Source organism: Brugia malayi, assembly GCF_000002995.4.
Source record: "Brugia malayi strain FR3 genome assembly, contig: Bm_v4_ChrX_scaffold_001, whole genome shotgun sequence".
Classification (NCBI taxonomy): Eukaryota; Metazoa; Nematoda; class Chromadorea; order Rhabditida; family Onchocercidae; genus Brugia; species Brugia malayi.
Window position 1 is genome coordinate 13,323,304 of NW_025062479.1, and position 15,944 is coordinate 13,339,247.

The 15,944-nt window shown below is 31.3% G+C and overlaps 1 protein-coding gene across 2 annotated transcripts; it reads left to right on the plus strand.

Annotated features, from left to right (window-relative positions):
* Positions 1 to 7,301: 7,301 nt before the first annotated feature.
* Positions 7,302 to 15,352, plus strand: Bma-laf-1.1 (ATP-dependent RNA helicase An3, putative; the record flags this gene model as incomplete). 2 transcript variants are annotated; one of them, XM_043074720.1, is made up of 13 exons in its annotated part: positions 7,302 to 7,479; positions 8,237 to 8,433; positions 8,625 to 8,851; positions 10,693 to 10,767; positions 11,077 to 11,479; positions 11,618 to 11,800; positions 12,240 to 12,386; positions 12,862 to 13,090; positions 13,531 to 13,712; positions 14,053 to 14,170; positions 14,274 to 14,433; positions 14,683 to 14,827; positions 15,335 to 15,352. In XM_043074720.1, 13 exons carry the CDS (start codon positions 7,302 to 7,304, stop codon positions 15,350 to 15,352), a joined length of 2,262 nt encoding a protein of 753 aa, XP_042930654.1. The 2 variants fall into 2 exon arrangements, with proteins under 2 accessions (XP_042930654.1, XP_042930655.1); XM_043074721.1 differs by lacking the exon at positions 15,335 to 15,352 and having other exon boundaries at positions 14,683 to 14,875.
* Positions 15,353 to 15,944: the final 592 nt, after the last annotated feature.

Below are 15,944 nucleotides of genomic sequence, written 5' to 3' on the forward strand. Positions count from 1 at the left end.
GTTTACTTTTTTTTAAAACTGTTCTTCCCATGTGCCTTTTCATTCTACAGTCCACCTTCCTTCCTCAGAAACCACATAGGCACTACATCCATAAGATATTCTTATTTCATCCACTACTCTACCAAAACTGCAAAAATAACAATTATGGGGATGTAAGATTTGAAATCCTTTAAAACTTAGTGAACTTAATAAAACACACCGAGAGGTAATAATACATCTTTTCACTTTTAATTTTAATTTCGAAAACAAAAAACTCAAAACATCACTCTTAAGTATCATTTAGAACAGTGATATCAACACAATCATATCATCCGCAATAGTAAATCTCGGTTATTAAATATTCAAATTGTAAAAAAATCCATATTTCAATATTATTCAGCATAGATGAGAAAATGCACAAACACTAATCGGAATGGTATGAAAAAATCTGAATATGTATAATTTCCTTTCCGACTTCTATTCTGATAAGATACTCTCTGTAAATACATCTTGTGATGGTGATACATTCCTACAATCGTTTCCATCCAAACTCGACTCGATGACCTACGAGAGAAGATTGTCTTTCAAACAAAATACACAATTCGTCTCGATAATGGCATTATATGAACGGTTCAAAATCCATCACTACTATTTATCACAATCATGAAGACTAAAGATCGATTACTGAGATGAAAAAAAGAAAAGACAATGATAAATGACAGCAAACAACGCTGTACATATATTATAACTGTATTGATTGCAAAAGTGAAGTAATAAGCTTTAGAAATAATTTTCACATTTTTTTTTACTGCGAAAATCGTTAAAACTCGTAAATGTACCGGGAGAAAAACAAATACTTCATCATTGCATATCATTTTTACGTATTATTTAACTACGATAAGAAATAACGCTAAATATAAATGATGTGAAATGGAAATACTTCAAAATAATGATTGCAATTATACTAACTTTAATCATATGTAGGAAAATTCTGCATTAGAATGAGGAGACAATTATTATCGTAATCAGATTACACAGAGCAATCAGAGATTCATTAAATGATAAGTATAAAATCACATTGGAATTTAATATGTGCTAATGAAATCCACCACTGAACTTAAGATGGCAGTATTTTTAAAAGTATCAATATAACAGTATCTCTGTTACCATAATCACCTAAAAAGCAACGAGAATGAACTCACTCAAATAAGTAGCAAGATTCCCCTCTCTAATTCATTCTTATTTTGACAACAAACAACAGTACGTCACAGATGAGTGAGTTATGGTACGACTGTAGCAATGATCTCGAATAATAAGTGAAGATACAAAAATAGTTCCAAAGAGAAACATCCAAATCCGTATTTCTAGTGATCATATATTAGATAAAATACAATATGTAAGTGCATGAATGGAGGAACACAGATGATACCAACTTCAATAGCAATCCGAAGAAAATAGCAGAATAAATGATGAAAATTCCAAAAAAAAAAAAAAGAGAAAAATGACAAACCCTGGTAATTCACTGAAACTTACTTCTTCCCAACCACACAATTCCAATGTATAACTAATTCAGACAATTCGTCCTGAACCAGTGCAAGAACGTAATTGATCTTCGAGAATTACAAATGCTTAGAATAATCACCTCGAACCTGTGAATGGTGCATAAAATCCTCAGCTTATATGGTATAAAATTATATGGTTTTATAAACTTATAAATTATATGGTTTTATATACTTATATGGTTTTATATGGCATAAAATAGTATCATTAGCAACACTAGCATAGTCAATGCTATCACCAGAGGAGTTGAATGCATGGATAGAATAAACTAAGTCTTGCAGAAGAAAATTCTGCCAAGCAAACACACATTTATATATGTGCACTTCAGGAATTGAAGAAGAGATTTAAAAAAAAAAACCGATAATTTTTCATCCAACAGACCATACGATCCATCTAACTATCATTCGTTTCTCTTCCTCTCAAAAGATCTACCACAAGGAATAGAAACGAGAAAATTATCACCATCATTTTCAGTAAAACAAAAATAGTAGTAGTAACAAGAACAATAACAGAAACAAAAAATGACAACGATAACAACAAAAAACCTGTGAATGCTGCATAAAATTTACATCATTCCCATATCAACCAACAATAAAATGCTAATAAGGAGGATATTTTTTCCTCTGGATTATCTTTCTCGTTCTTCATTCATCCATAAAAAAAGAGAAAAAAAAAGCAGTACAAAAAAGAAAAAAACTGGAAGGTAAAATTGCTAAAGAGCGGTGGATACAGAAATGCCTGCGAGATAAAACATTACTCCCTCCTTTCTTCTATTCAATATTTTCAGGCTCAAAACTATAGGCTACTCATCCTTCTTTTACTCAATATTTTCAGGATCTGAAATCATAGATCCATTCCCATGTTCCCATTTATCCACACGCCTTTCTCTGCCCAGCAATATAAGCCAAACCTACAAACAAGCTTATTTTGTTCTACTTATAAACATGCAACCCCTCCTTCATCAATGTGTCTTTAGACCCAAAATTTGGAGGCCTATCCCATGTCTTTATCCACGCAGGTCTTCCTTCATATCACATTCAAACTTGAATCATAAGGCTAAAATTTAAATCCAACATATGCACGAACTATTCCTCATCATACGAGTAAAATCACATATGTCTCTCTTGTTAATCATAAAATCCCAATTTTACATCACTTTCATGTCACCAATCAAATTTTAATTTGGTATTTCAGATCAATAATATAACATTTAGCAATAACACAAGCGAAAACAAAGAGTGCAAAACATCACAAATAAACAGAAGCATACCTGAGAGAGCCCCGTGCTGAAGAACTATCTGTACACTTGACGTGAAGCTTTTACGTATATACGCAGACAAAATCAAATTGATATTTTCAATTTTCCAATTCACTTCTGTTTCTCCTTCTTCTCTTCTCTCTTTTTACTATTTCTGCTCTTGTTGTTGCTGTTGTTGTGATTGTTGCTCTTATTGTTACCGTTGAATACACCACAATACTGATACGAATAAATCGATGATGAATCGATGATATTACAATGAAATAAAAAAAAAATTCATTATAATATATATATGTATAAACATTAGTAATTAGCATACTTAAGCTTTTTATATAGCTAAAACCTGTATATATGAAATGAAACATGTGTAACGGAAGAGCACTATGCCAGGTGAAGAGTAAAGGACATCAGTGTATCATTTAATCGTCATTCAACCTTCTCTTTCATTTACGCCCTTTTTGCCTTCTCTTACGTCTCCTCATCGTGAAATATCTTTCATCTATTGTCAGCTTCTATTTGTCCCTTAGAAAAATACACTCCTCTAATCTTTCAGGTCAAGGCCTTGACAGCGTTAGGACAAGTTTAGATTGGATAAGATTACAAAACATTTTTATTAAGTTGGCTTCATAAATTTTACAGACCCTTTTTCTTCCTATAATAACACTTATCATCAATTTTTTCTTCCTGGCAGGCATATATGCGTCTCTGTACATAATACCCAACTGTCTTATTGCATGTATGTCTACATGTTTGCACATATATGTTGTCTATGTACATACATCTAAATTAGGTTATCAAATAACTGATACTAAAAAGTATGATATGTAAAATGAGTAAAAATAAAACATCATTACTATCATCCTTCTCTCTAACTCTGCTATACACTTCTCTTATCTCTCATTTTAATGCACAAAAGAAGGACTGCGATTCCTTTATTTTCATGTACCTCTCCTAGCTATAGAAATCGGATAACCGGACAGATTTATTCATAACTAACCGGATCCATTATATATACACGAAGTAACATACATAAGTGTAATAAATAACATAGTGAAATAAATTAATCTCATCCTAATTATTTATTTCAAAAGTAAGTTAGAAATGAAAAATAAATTTAGCAAACGAATAGAACAAATCAATATATGTTTAAAAAAAGGAAAAGGGAAAGAAAAATGAAAAAGCCAAAAAATAAAAGCTATCCCCTTTCTACAATTATAAAAAAAAGTTTCATACAGGAATGAAAAGTATATATAAACACATCATGTCCTATAATGTCTCTTCAAATCTACAAATCACAATAATTTTTATTTACGGGAAAACACACACACTTACACATACAGGAGGAAGAAAGTAATGAATTCGGAAAATAAATATGAAAAGATTGTTGTTGATAGAAAATAAAACTGGTGTTACAGGAGAAATGCTTCTCTCATTTATATCCCTTCAAACATAAAAATACTGCTTTCAGCACAAAGCCCTAAATGCATATATATATATACATATATATATATATATTATTTCAACTTACCAATCTCTTTACATTGAATCTATTTCCTCCTCTCTCTTCATTTTTAAATTTTGCTATGTTAAATTTTATTTCTTGATCCTGAATTCTTTTTTTGATTTATCCCGAATAAATATTTCTCATTATTTCTCTGCTTTCACAAGAATAACCTCCCCTTAACCTTTCCTTCCTTTCTTCTCTTTCCTTCTCCACCCCTTCCTCTCATAAAATAAGCAGTTGACAATTAATGTGTCTCGTCGAATTCCGACCAGACGAGACGATGACAATATCACTGTGTGTGTATGTACGTCTGTCTGTGCTGACGTATTCCTTTCCCGACAATTAGGAGGAAAAGAAAAATGAATGAATGCTCTGAAGTTGGGTCGGCCCAGTTTACTACTTTATCAACAAACCTACTTGACTATAGAGAAAAGATTACTGGCTTCAAACCTTTCGATTCATCTCTTTCTCTACAACAAAAAAAAAAACAAATAACAATAACAGTAATAAAACAACAGTAACAATCACTCTACTACTACTACTAATTGAGGGACCAATCACTGAACCACAAATATAATGATGACCCTTATAACTTCTCTTGCTCTATTCTCCTACATAAAGGCGTAATATCATGTAAGTTACAGTGCATGTGATTCTGTTAATTAATTAGCATTATAAATATAAGCATACCAGTAATCATCTAATAATCTTATATCTATTTCAATCATATCATTAATAAGGAATAGCGATATAGAGATTATAAATGCAGGATATCAGTAATCAACAACATACACAACATACTACTACCTTATCACTACTATTATTCTCTAATAATCCCTTAGCATTACTAATTCATTTCTTTAAATCATAATTTACCTACTTTCTCCTTTTCTTCTCAATACTTTCTTTTACTCCTTTACCCCTTTTTTCCTTATCATTATCATCTCTTATCTATGGTAACAACATACTAACTCTCACAGACATTAGACATAGACAGAGACATGGAATACAGACACACAAACAGATATATATTATTGCAAAAAGACTTTTAGTATTTAACGCAAAATGGACGAATGATGATGATATGTGTGTGCTTGGTATGATATTCGGTAGACACGCGCGTATATATACACGCAGACGGACACACATACATATGCAAACATACACATACATACATATACACACGCACGCACGCACGCACGCGCACACACACACATACATAAATAGATGAATGCGCAGAGAGACATATGAATAAAAGCGCAAACGCAAGCGCAAGTGTAGGAGCAGAGATGGAGATTATTACTCACCCCGTTTCAACTAACTGATTGATTCGTTTCTCGATATTTCATCATTAGAAGAGCATTTTATTGATTTCATTTCTTTGAAATTATAACACATCTTTAGGTCATTTCATTTTCCATTCCCAAAAAATTTTTTATCTAATTGCTGTATTGAAATAATGGAATTAAATTGATATGATAGAAATTTATGTCATATTTTTTAATGATAATAGTATATGGGTGAGTGATAATGATGATGTGAAGAAAACGAATAGATAAGTTAGTGAAAATGATATAGAGAACAATAAAAAATATGAAACAATATGAGAACTTTTTTTTTCTCTTTTCTTTTGGAATTATTAAAATTTGTAGCATTTTGTATAAATAATAAATATAAGAGAATGAACAGTGATAAACGAATAGTGAAATGATAATGAATTTTGTTATCAGCAAACATTTGTTTATTATTATATGTTAGCAATGAATAAATGATCGAGAAAATGTAGTTAGTATATAACTAAATTATCACAGATTATTATAAGAGCACGGTGAAATGATAATGATATGAATGAAATAGGATTGATTTTGATTAGATAATAATTATCTATATTTTTTTATATTTGTGTATTCTCGGTTTATTTGTCAGTCATTTCTCTATGATTCATTGATATACGAATGTAAGTGATCCGAGTAGAACACCATTAAAGATATGTTCGATTCGGATAAATGATAAACATACTAGAATGAAGCATATACGTAAGTGATGGATTAAATTACTGTCATGTTAATTTCAAATTACAAAAATGTTAATGAAAACTTAGAATTTAATTAAGATAATTTTTAAGTTCTTTTTTTTAATAATTGAAGTAAATGATTATCTCAATTTAGTTGCACTTTTTTTTTAATTTATTTTTTTTGGACGAGAAAAGGAGAAGTGATAACTAAAATTATAGTTCTTTTTATAAATGATAATCATTTGTAAATAAGTAATTGGCCCAAGTGACGTGTATCATAACAGTTATGCATTGTATACTACGTTTAGAATAATAAAATGATTTCATATATATTTAGATGTGGTATATATATTTATTTCTTACTTAAAATATCAAAATTTCAGATTTTTATCTATCATAACTAAGGGTAATGTATTTGAAGTTTGTTACAGTGAGTTTTGTTTTTCAGTGTAATTGGTTCTTTTTTTTTTTTTGGTTTCTTCTATATGCTAGTAAGAACTTGTCGCTATCATTCTTTTTTTTTGCTATATAAGTGAAAAAAAGCGGCGGGAAGTGCCAATACTATATGTTTCATGAAAAAAGGTTAGATACGTGCTTCCATGTCAATCTTACTGCATTGACATAACTGTTAAAAAATTAAAATCCATTACTGGCTAAAAATTTTTTTTAATATTTAATTATTTAAATAATAATAATGGCATATGTAAATGAAATAATCAATATCATAAGATAGTTATTATAGGGGATGTTATAATCATAATAATAGAAAAAATATTGCAATGCCAGTTGATGCTTGGAAATGAAATAATAATTTGTATTTTAAATTAATTTGTTGTCATCATTGAGGATGATGATTGATGATTAGATTTTTATGATGAATGATGAATTGTATTTGTAAAACGAGAAATGCTAATTCGTACTATATAATGGAAGTAATCATTGATATAATACTTTTTTTATTGAATATTATTACAGGTATAACTATTATGAATAGTGGAAATTTCGGATATGGTAGCCAGAATTTCGATAATGGCTATCAGTATGTAAAAGGCGCTCCAGGCTCCGAAGGTTGGACTGGGGGGGAAGCGCCAGGGGCGCAACTCCCCCTCCCGCCTAACGCTACTGCACCAACCCCACGATCAAATGACGCCCTACCCCAACATGGTATATTTTTCAATAAGTGATATTATTATCAAAAAGAGAAAAAAAAAGCATTACTTTGTTGCAGAGCATGTGAACAGTCAATTTGAAGAATGTATAAGTCTTAGTGAAGACAAAATAATACTGTGATTTGAAAAGAAAAAAGGAAATTTTTATACTTAGCAGAACATTTCGTTAGCTTACTAATGGGGTAATATTCTTATTCAGTAACTAGTATCAGTAATTCAATAAATGATATTAGGTGATTGATGAATGAATGCTATCAAAACACTAGAAATAATAACACTCTTCAAAGTACAACTAAAAAAGAATTAAATAAGTGACAGGAGATGGTACGAATAAATAAATAAGAATAAAATATAAAATCAAATAACGAAATTTTTTTCAAATGTAATGTTGTTGTGATGCAAAATTACATGAAAAAAGTCGAAAACGAAAGAAAGGATTTTTAATCATTTGAAAAATAGATAATGCAAAAAATAACATGATGTGCTGTTTTATTTTGTAAAATTTTCCTTGGAAATGATAATGTTACACGGAACTGAAAACGAAATGAAAAATGAGATGAATTTTTCCAGCTATATCGTTATATTTTTTTCTTGTCTTCTTCGGTTTTTTATACATTTAATTTTAATTTATTACAATATATCATTAGTTTGTAAGCTTCTTTTTCTTGATTTTAAGAATTGCAAAATTTTCTCATTCATTCATATCGGCTATTTTGTCTAGAGTTTTAGTGCAAATCATTGTTTATTTACAGAAAGCCGTTATGTACCTCCACATATGCGCCATGCTGCTGCAACATCACCAGAAACAATTCCGGAAGGTGCACCGGTATATGAGAATTGGTCACGTGGGCCGCAGCAATATGTACGTAGTGGACGTGGAAGCGGTGGTACATTTGGTGACCGCAGTGCGTCAATGCGAAAAAGTCAAAGTTATGCTGGCATGCAACCGGTGGTGTATTTTATTTGTTCATTTTATCCTTTCCATGCTACATGCTTTTTCGAATTTGAAGGAATGTAAAAGTTTAAAATCCAGATATTTTGTCATTTTTATCTGGAAATGATAAATAATATGGTACCCTGTTAAAAATTAACCTAATCATATATTTACATGCTGTTTATTCAAAGTTTAAATTGTTCCAGCAAAATGATTACACGGTACAATGGAGTAATAATGCATCTGTGCATGGTTATGATTATCAACCATGCGTGGGTGGTAGACCAGGACGTGGGCGAGCTGGTTTTGGACAACCTGTAAGTGGTTTCAATCGGAGTGATGGACATGTGCGTGGGCGAGGTAACTATGGCGATAGTCATGGAAGTACGCGTGGACGTCCAAACTATTCCGGACGTTATTCTTATGACCGAAGGTTAGAATCGTGTCGTTGTACAAGAGTAATCATTCAAATAATCTTAAGATATCGTAAAAAGTTTTTGTGAAAATAACGTACTAACCGAAATTAGTTTGGAGTTAGTTATTCCGTACTATATTTTTCTGCTGGCGTAATGTTTTCTACCGCTTGTGCAACTATCTGAAAGTTAAGTCATGCAACGCGTGAATTGAAGAGTGGCGATATTTTATATAAGAAGGGAAACGTTAACGATTGATTTACCACTGTGTTATCATTGTCTAAAAATTAGATTAAAATTCTACTGAGGATGTATCCAATGATGTCCATCAGCGCTGATGACATTCTTCCAACTAAAAACAACTAAAGATTCTGAATGCAGATCGTTGAGATCAAAAGTCAAAGGTCAAGAGGCTATCCTATTTTGAGTAATATATATATATATATATATATATATATATATATATGTATATATGTAATACGTATTGGTAGAGTAAACATATACAAAGATTGCTTATGCGATATAGTATGTAAATGGTATGTAGCATCATCACTCTCAGTTGTGCTAGAATTTTAGTTAGCGAACAGTCCCTTCTTTTTTGTCGATCAATAAATATAAAATTTATGACTTAGTTTTGTGTCCATTTAAAAATATTTCTCTCTTCCGATTTTTAAATTATTGTTCTCACTTCTGTATTTTTTGGATTGTGCATTTGCTTGGATTACTATTGTGTCAAATATCATTAATCATCGAAACCTACTTTGTGAAGAGGGCTTACGAGATATTTTCGGTTCATTATATTACAAGTTATTGATCATAGACTTTAACAGTGTCAAGTGAATCTGATCGTAAGCATTTTGACATATTGTGACATTAGGATGGAATATAAGCACATTTTAAGCACAATCAAAAAGCTAGACTCGAATTTTATGTCGGAAACCTGGTTTTAATGTCATGTTTACTGGTAGCATTTCTTATATATTTAGATTTTTGGATAACTTTTTCCTTTTTAGGGTCGATTTTTTACAGTTTTATATGTCAGACAATAATTTATCGATTCTGAACGTATTTTTGACAGCAATATTGATTATTACCTTTTTTTTTTTGGTTTTTGGTTTCTTTTTTCGTATTTTTATCTGATTGTATCTATTTTGGTTACCTCTTCCTAATTTAGGCTTCATTTTATGGAATTTTTTTGTCACTTTAACACATACTTGTAATATGTGTGAAAATATAACAAAATGTTATGCATTATTTATATACTGTAATCGCTATTCATCGCTAATTTTAATGGAGAGTTATCGTTTCGACGTAACATTAAGTGGTAATTATTATAAGCGGCGTGATATATCGCAGCATCTGTATAGCACCTAAAAATATCAATTGCTATATAACAATTCTTTGAGCAGCTCATCTACAAGGAGTTGGAGAAAATCCTCCACCAGTGTTTTACATTCACCATTTAGCAAAACTAGCAAAAATCCTAAAAACGACTCTATCAACAATCTATACAGGAGAAATTGGATTTTACTGCAAAAATCCATGTATGATGAACTTTTCGTTTGCAGATAATATTTAAGAGGATGATGAGAATATTATTTAAATGAGTCAGCTATGTATATTAGTAATTAAACATCAAACAGTATCAGACGATCGACATACGTTTTTGAACGGTAAGAGACTACCGACTTCCCTTATCATATCAATCGCGCAGTTATCATTACATTTGTGTGTCTTACATTCCCAAAAATTTGTAATGTTACACATCAGAAAAAAAATATTCATGACAAGAACACATTTATACTGAAGGGAAATGGTTATCATTGTTTTTTCAGTCATTTTTCATTGGATTATTTTTCAGAGCTGTTCATGATGAACAACAGTGGGGATCACAACATCAGAGTGGCTTTCGGCGCCAGGACGATACACTACCTGAGTAAGTGGAATAATAATTTGTTTCGATTTTCATATGATTTATATGAATTGTAAGTTAAGTAAAATAAGTTAAGCTAATTGTAAATTAAGCTAGTGCACAATTATCATTCATAATATATCACAGTCAAATATTACGTTATTATTCACATTGAATATTGTAATACTTCTGCCAGTAACTGCTCACTTGTTCCACTTTCCACTCATGAACTTGAGTAGCGGAAGAAATAATTTGCAGTAATTCAAAAAATATCAAAATTAAAACTCAGTATTTGATTTCATTGTTTATATGGATTTTGAATTTTTGTTGCAGTAACCCTCGCTGGGCGGGATTGCGAGATCCACTACCGGAGCGTCCGGTTCAATGGACTGAGCAATTACCACGTGATGAACTTTTGGAATCGGAACTGTTTGCTGGAATGAATTCTGGTATTAATTTTGATAAATACGAAGAAATTCCTGTTGAAGCAACCGGTCAAGATTGTCCTCCACCAATAGCGCTGTTTGCTGATCTGAAGCTTCATCCATGGATCGAAGGGAACATTCGACTTTCTGGTTATGGCCGTCCCACACCTGTTCAGAAATATTCTATTCCAACACTGATGAACAATCGTGATCTAATGTCATGCGCTCAAACTGGTTCTGGCAAAACAGCTGCTTTTTTGGTGCCACTGATCAATAATGTCTTACAAGCTGGTCCGGAAGCTCTTTATAAGGTTTCTTATTTTTGCTTAATTCATTCCAACAAAGATTATAAAATATCTCATTAGTTTTATGACCACTACGTAAATGGAAATCAGAGTAAGTTTATTACTTATTCGATTCAATTTCCCACACATTTTGAATCATTTTAGTCAACCACCCAGCAAAACGGACGTCGGCGTCAATATCCAGCTGCATTGATCTTATCACCAACACGTGAACTTTCGCTTCAGATTTACAACGAATCGCGTAAATTTGCTTATCGTACTCCAATTACTTCGGCTCTCCTGTATGGCGGTCGTGAAAATTACCGTGAACAAATCAATAAATTACGTGTATGTAGTTTAGTTTCTTAAACCGTGTATTAATGTGCAGTTTGAACCTTCATAAATAACTTGCACTGTTTGTTATAGATAGATCAGATCAGGTCGTTCTGTATGAAATCAGAAGGAGAAAAGTAGTTAAATGAGGAATAGAGAAGATGAATTTTGCCTGTACTGATTGATGATTGGAATCATTTTCTGAATCGTTGCTGATAGCAGGCTAAATAATCGATGTAATGCATAAGGCATGGATATGTGAAAATAATACGCATGTCAGATACTTTACATACAAAATTTTCACGACATTTCGTTTACATTTATTAAGCATTTTATCAATTTCTTTTTTAATCGAGCTTTTAAAAGGATTATTTGTTCATTTATGTCTTTTGCACTTCCGCTATAATTAATATATTTTGATTGTTTGTTATTTTATGTTTATGCAATATTGCAGTTAGGAGTGCATATTCTCATTGCGACACCTGGTCGTCTGATTGACGTAATGGAACAAGGACTCATTGGTCTTGATGGTTGCCGTTTCTTAGTGTTAGACGAAGCAGATCGAATGCTTGATATGGGCTTTGAACCACAGATACGGCAGGTATGTTATGTTTTTTTTTTTTTTTTTTTGCAAGTTACTATGATTACAGCTAAAACTATCTGATTGTTCTACCTTACGAACTGTATCGAATATTTTTTGTGGTTGAAAATCAAAAGGGCAGTCAGACATCGAATTTTCACTTCTTGATATTTTGTGGTTTGTAACCTGGTTAAATTCTTAGTATTGATGATAATAATATATATTTAAAACAAAAAAAAAAAAAGGAATCTTGAAACGATAACATTTAATCCTTGTACAGCGAGCGAGATATTTCGAGCTCCAGTGTAGTCTTACCTTGTTTCCTTTGGTTCTTTTATCCTTCATGGAAACAAATGTAAGGTAAGTAATTAATAAGAAGGATGAAAAAGAATCGTTATTAATCGGCAATTTTTATCATTTATTTGTCTTACCTATCGCTTTAATATATTTTCTTCTTTTCCCGCAATATTTAACAAATAGTTTTGAGTGTTTTCAGATTGTTGATTTATCAAAAATGCCTCCGAAAGGCCAGCGAGTAACGGCAATGTTTTCGGCAACATTTCCGAAAGAAATTCAAGTCCTTGCACAAGATTTTTTAATGCCAAATTATGTGTTTTTGGCTGTTGGTCGTGTTGGTTCAACATCGGAGAATATAATGCAAAAAATTGTTTGGGTGGAAGAGCATGAGAAAAAAAGCTTTTTAATGGATCTACTTGATGCTGGAGGTATGATTTTTACATGTCTTTAGGAGAAAAAAAAACTTTTTAATGGATCTACTTAATGCATGACCTACACCGAATGCGTTTGTTTGCATTTTTCCTCCGTTTTAGATCTTAAGATCACATGTTCCATCTTCATAGGTGTCAATTCAGCCTATTTTTGTTAAATATCTATTGATAGTGATTCACTATTTGTGCGTAATATTTTAGTTTTTCTTTAAATGATCTTTGTGTCAATGATGATAATTCATCAGATTAAATCTTGTAATCAATTAGATGAGTCAACATTTAACTCACCTTCCTAAAGTAAAATGTTCAATCACTACATTGCTGAATATTCGGTATTTTTGGTTTTTTCTTTTATCAACAAGTAAAGGGAACCAAGAGTACAATTTGGTATCATCTTTTTTTTTTGATTTAATTTTATGATAACTTCTTTTTTCTAGAGCCATCTGCATTAACGCTAGTTTTCGTGGAAACCAAACGTGGAGCGAGTGATTTGGCATATTATTTGCAAAAGGATGGCTATAATGTCGTTGCAATTCATGGTGATCTGAAACAATTTGATCGTGAGAAGCATCTTGAAACTTTCCGTTCCGGCGTTGCTACGATACTCGTTGCTACAGCTGTTTGTTTTATTTATTTCTTGAAGGATTGCTGCTCAATAAAATAAAGGCAAACATGAGTCCAGTATTAGTCATAATTGTGTCATAAGATGACACGCTGCATTGAATGATTGTAATAGTTGAGATATTCAGTGATATTTAGTGATAATGACCACATATAGTAGCGTTTTTATTTGATGAAGATTCGTACATGAATTCGAAAGGTATTAAAACGATGCTTTAGAATAAGAGGAATCGAAAGATCTCGAAATTCACATTTTTATGATAAATAATACAATTTTTCTTTTTTGCGATTGGAATGAGTTTGATGTTGTCTTCAAGATTTTGCTGAATTTAATTTAGGTTGCTGCTCGTGGTTTGGACATACCAAACGTCAAACATGTCATAAATTATGATTTACCATCTGATATTGATGAATATGTGCATCGCATTGGTCGTACTGGACGTGTCGGTAATGTTGGTAAGTTGATGTAAAATTAATCATTTTGTAGTTACAAATTCAATTTATGCTAATTTTTATTGTATTAAACAAAAATATTCATTTTCGGAATTGTCATTTCCAGGACTTGCCACATCATTTTTTAATGATAAGAATAGAAATATCGCTCGCGATTTGGCAGAATTGGTTGTTGAAGCAAATCAGGAACTTCCGGAATGGCTTGAAAAAATATCAGCTGATGCACAGCGCTATGGAACACGACCGGGTCGTGCAAAAGGTGGCAGGTAAGCATACAGTTGGAATTTATCTAACATTTATTGGTGATGATAATGTTATGGCCTGTTGTTGTTGCTTTTGTGTTTTCTATCTGTTTTCTGGAACGCTTAGCAAGATCTAATATTATCTTTTTTTTTTCTCTCTCGATTTTCCTCACATTTTGTGCGTAAGGAAAATTTTGCATATGTTTTTCAGAGAAACAGAAAAGAACAAAGTTTTAGCACATTTGTTCCACATTTGCATCACTGTATTTTTAGCCGTTTTGGAGGTCGTGATCATCGTGTTCAATATACCGGAGGTAGTGGAGGTGGTGGTTCACATCGTCAAAATGGTATTAATTATTCACCAAGCAATAATCAATGGAATCAACCGCAACGTACTGCTCGTGCTCCTCCACAACAAGTTTGTTACATTTGTATTTCACATATTTCCTTTTCTTTACGTTTATAAATGGCAAGTTTAATGAAGATAATGAATTAGAAAAAAAAAAAAAACAAAGATTAGTAGTGAATTCAAACAAATAAATATGTTGATTGTTTTTTCAACGGAAAATGCTAATTTAATTTACTTTTACGTTTAAGAAAATAGAGTCTGAGTTGGGGTAGTTTTTTTTAACTAACCATAATAGCAAATGGTGGTTCCACTTATCAAGGGAAGTAATGAACTAATGAAAAGGTATAGGATTCTATGTCTTCGTAAGACTAATAGAATGTAAACTGTTGTTGTCGAATTAATAGGACTGAATATATATTTTTCTTAAATTCACAATTATTTGTTTGTGTACCTATTTTTATTTACCTTTATCAGGAAGCAAGGTTGATTCTCTATATGTCTGTTTGTTATTTGATTTTTTTTTTTTTTTTCGTAATGAGTAGAATAATTATTTATGTCGACTTTTTTGGTCTTCAGGATTGGTGGAACAATTAATTGTGGTAATTCAACAAGAACAAAATGCTGAATATCATTATATTGCCTCCTTTACTGTAGCACTTTTTTTTTTTTTTTTTTTCTTTAAGGTTCGTTTTTCATTTATCTGCGTCCTTTTTGTTTTTCATCTATAAAATGTTACGAAATTAATAAAAAAAAAAATGACACCGTAGTTACCAAATCTTGGTTTCATTTTTTTTTTTCTTTTGGACCGTTTTTTGTTTTTCTTTTTTTCTTGCATAGTTAAGACCTTATGTCTTTTTATTCATAACACAAACATGGATGATATAACATAATGTTACTGTGCAGCACTATTGTGTTACTATATTGTATTTCTCAGTATATGTGTGTGTGAGTGTATGTGTGTGTGATGTATGTAATGTGTATGTGTGTTTGTATGTATGGGTTATTCAGTTATTTTATCGTGTTTTAAAACATATAATTGTTGTGGTTCTTTCACAAAAATGGTTTTTAGGATTTTTTTTTTTTTTTTCATTGATTTCCGGAAATATAAGTTGGAAAAAAGGAAACAGATGAAAAAACAAGTGTTTTGCATGAAAGATGAATATTAAACTATTAAGTAAGAATAAAA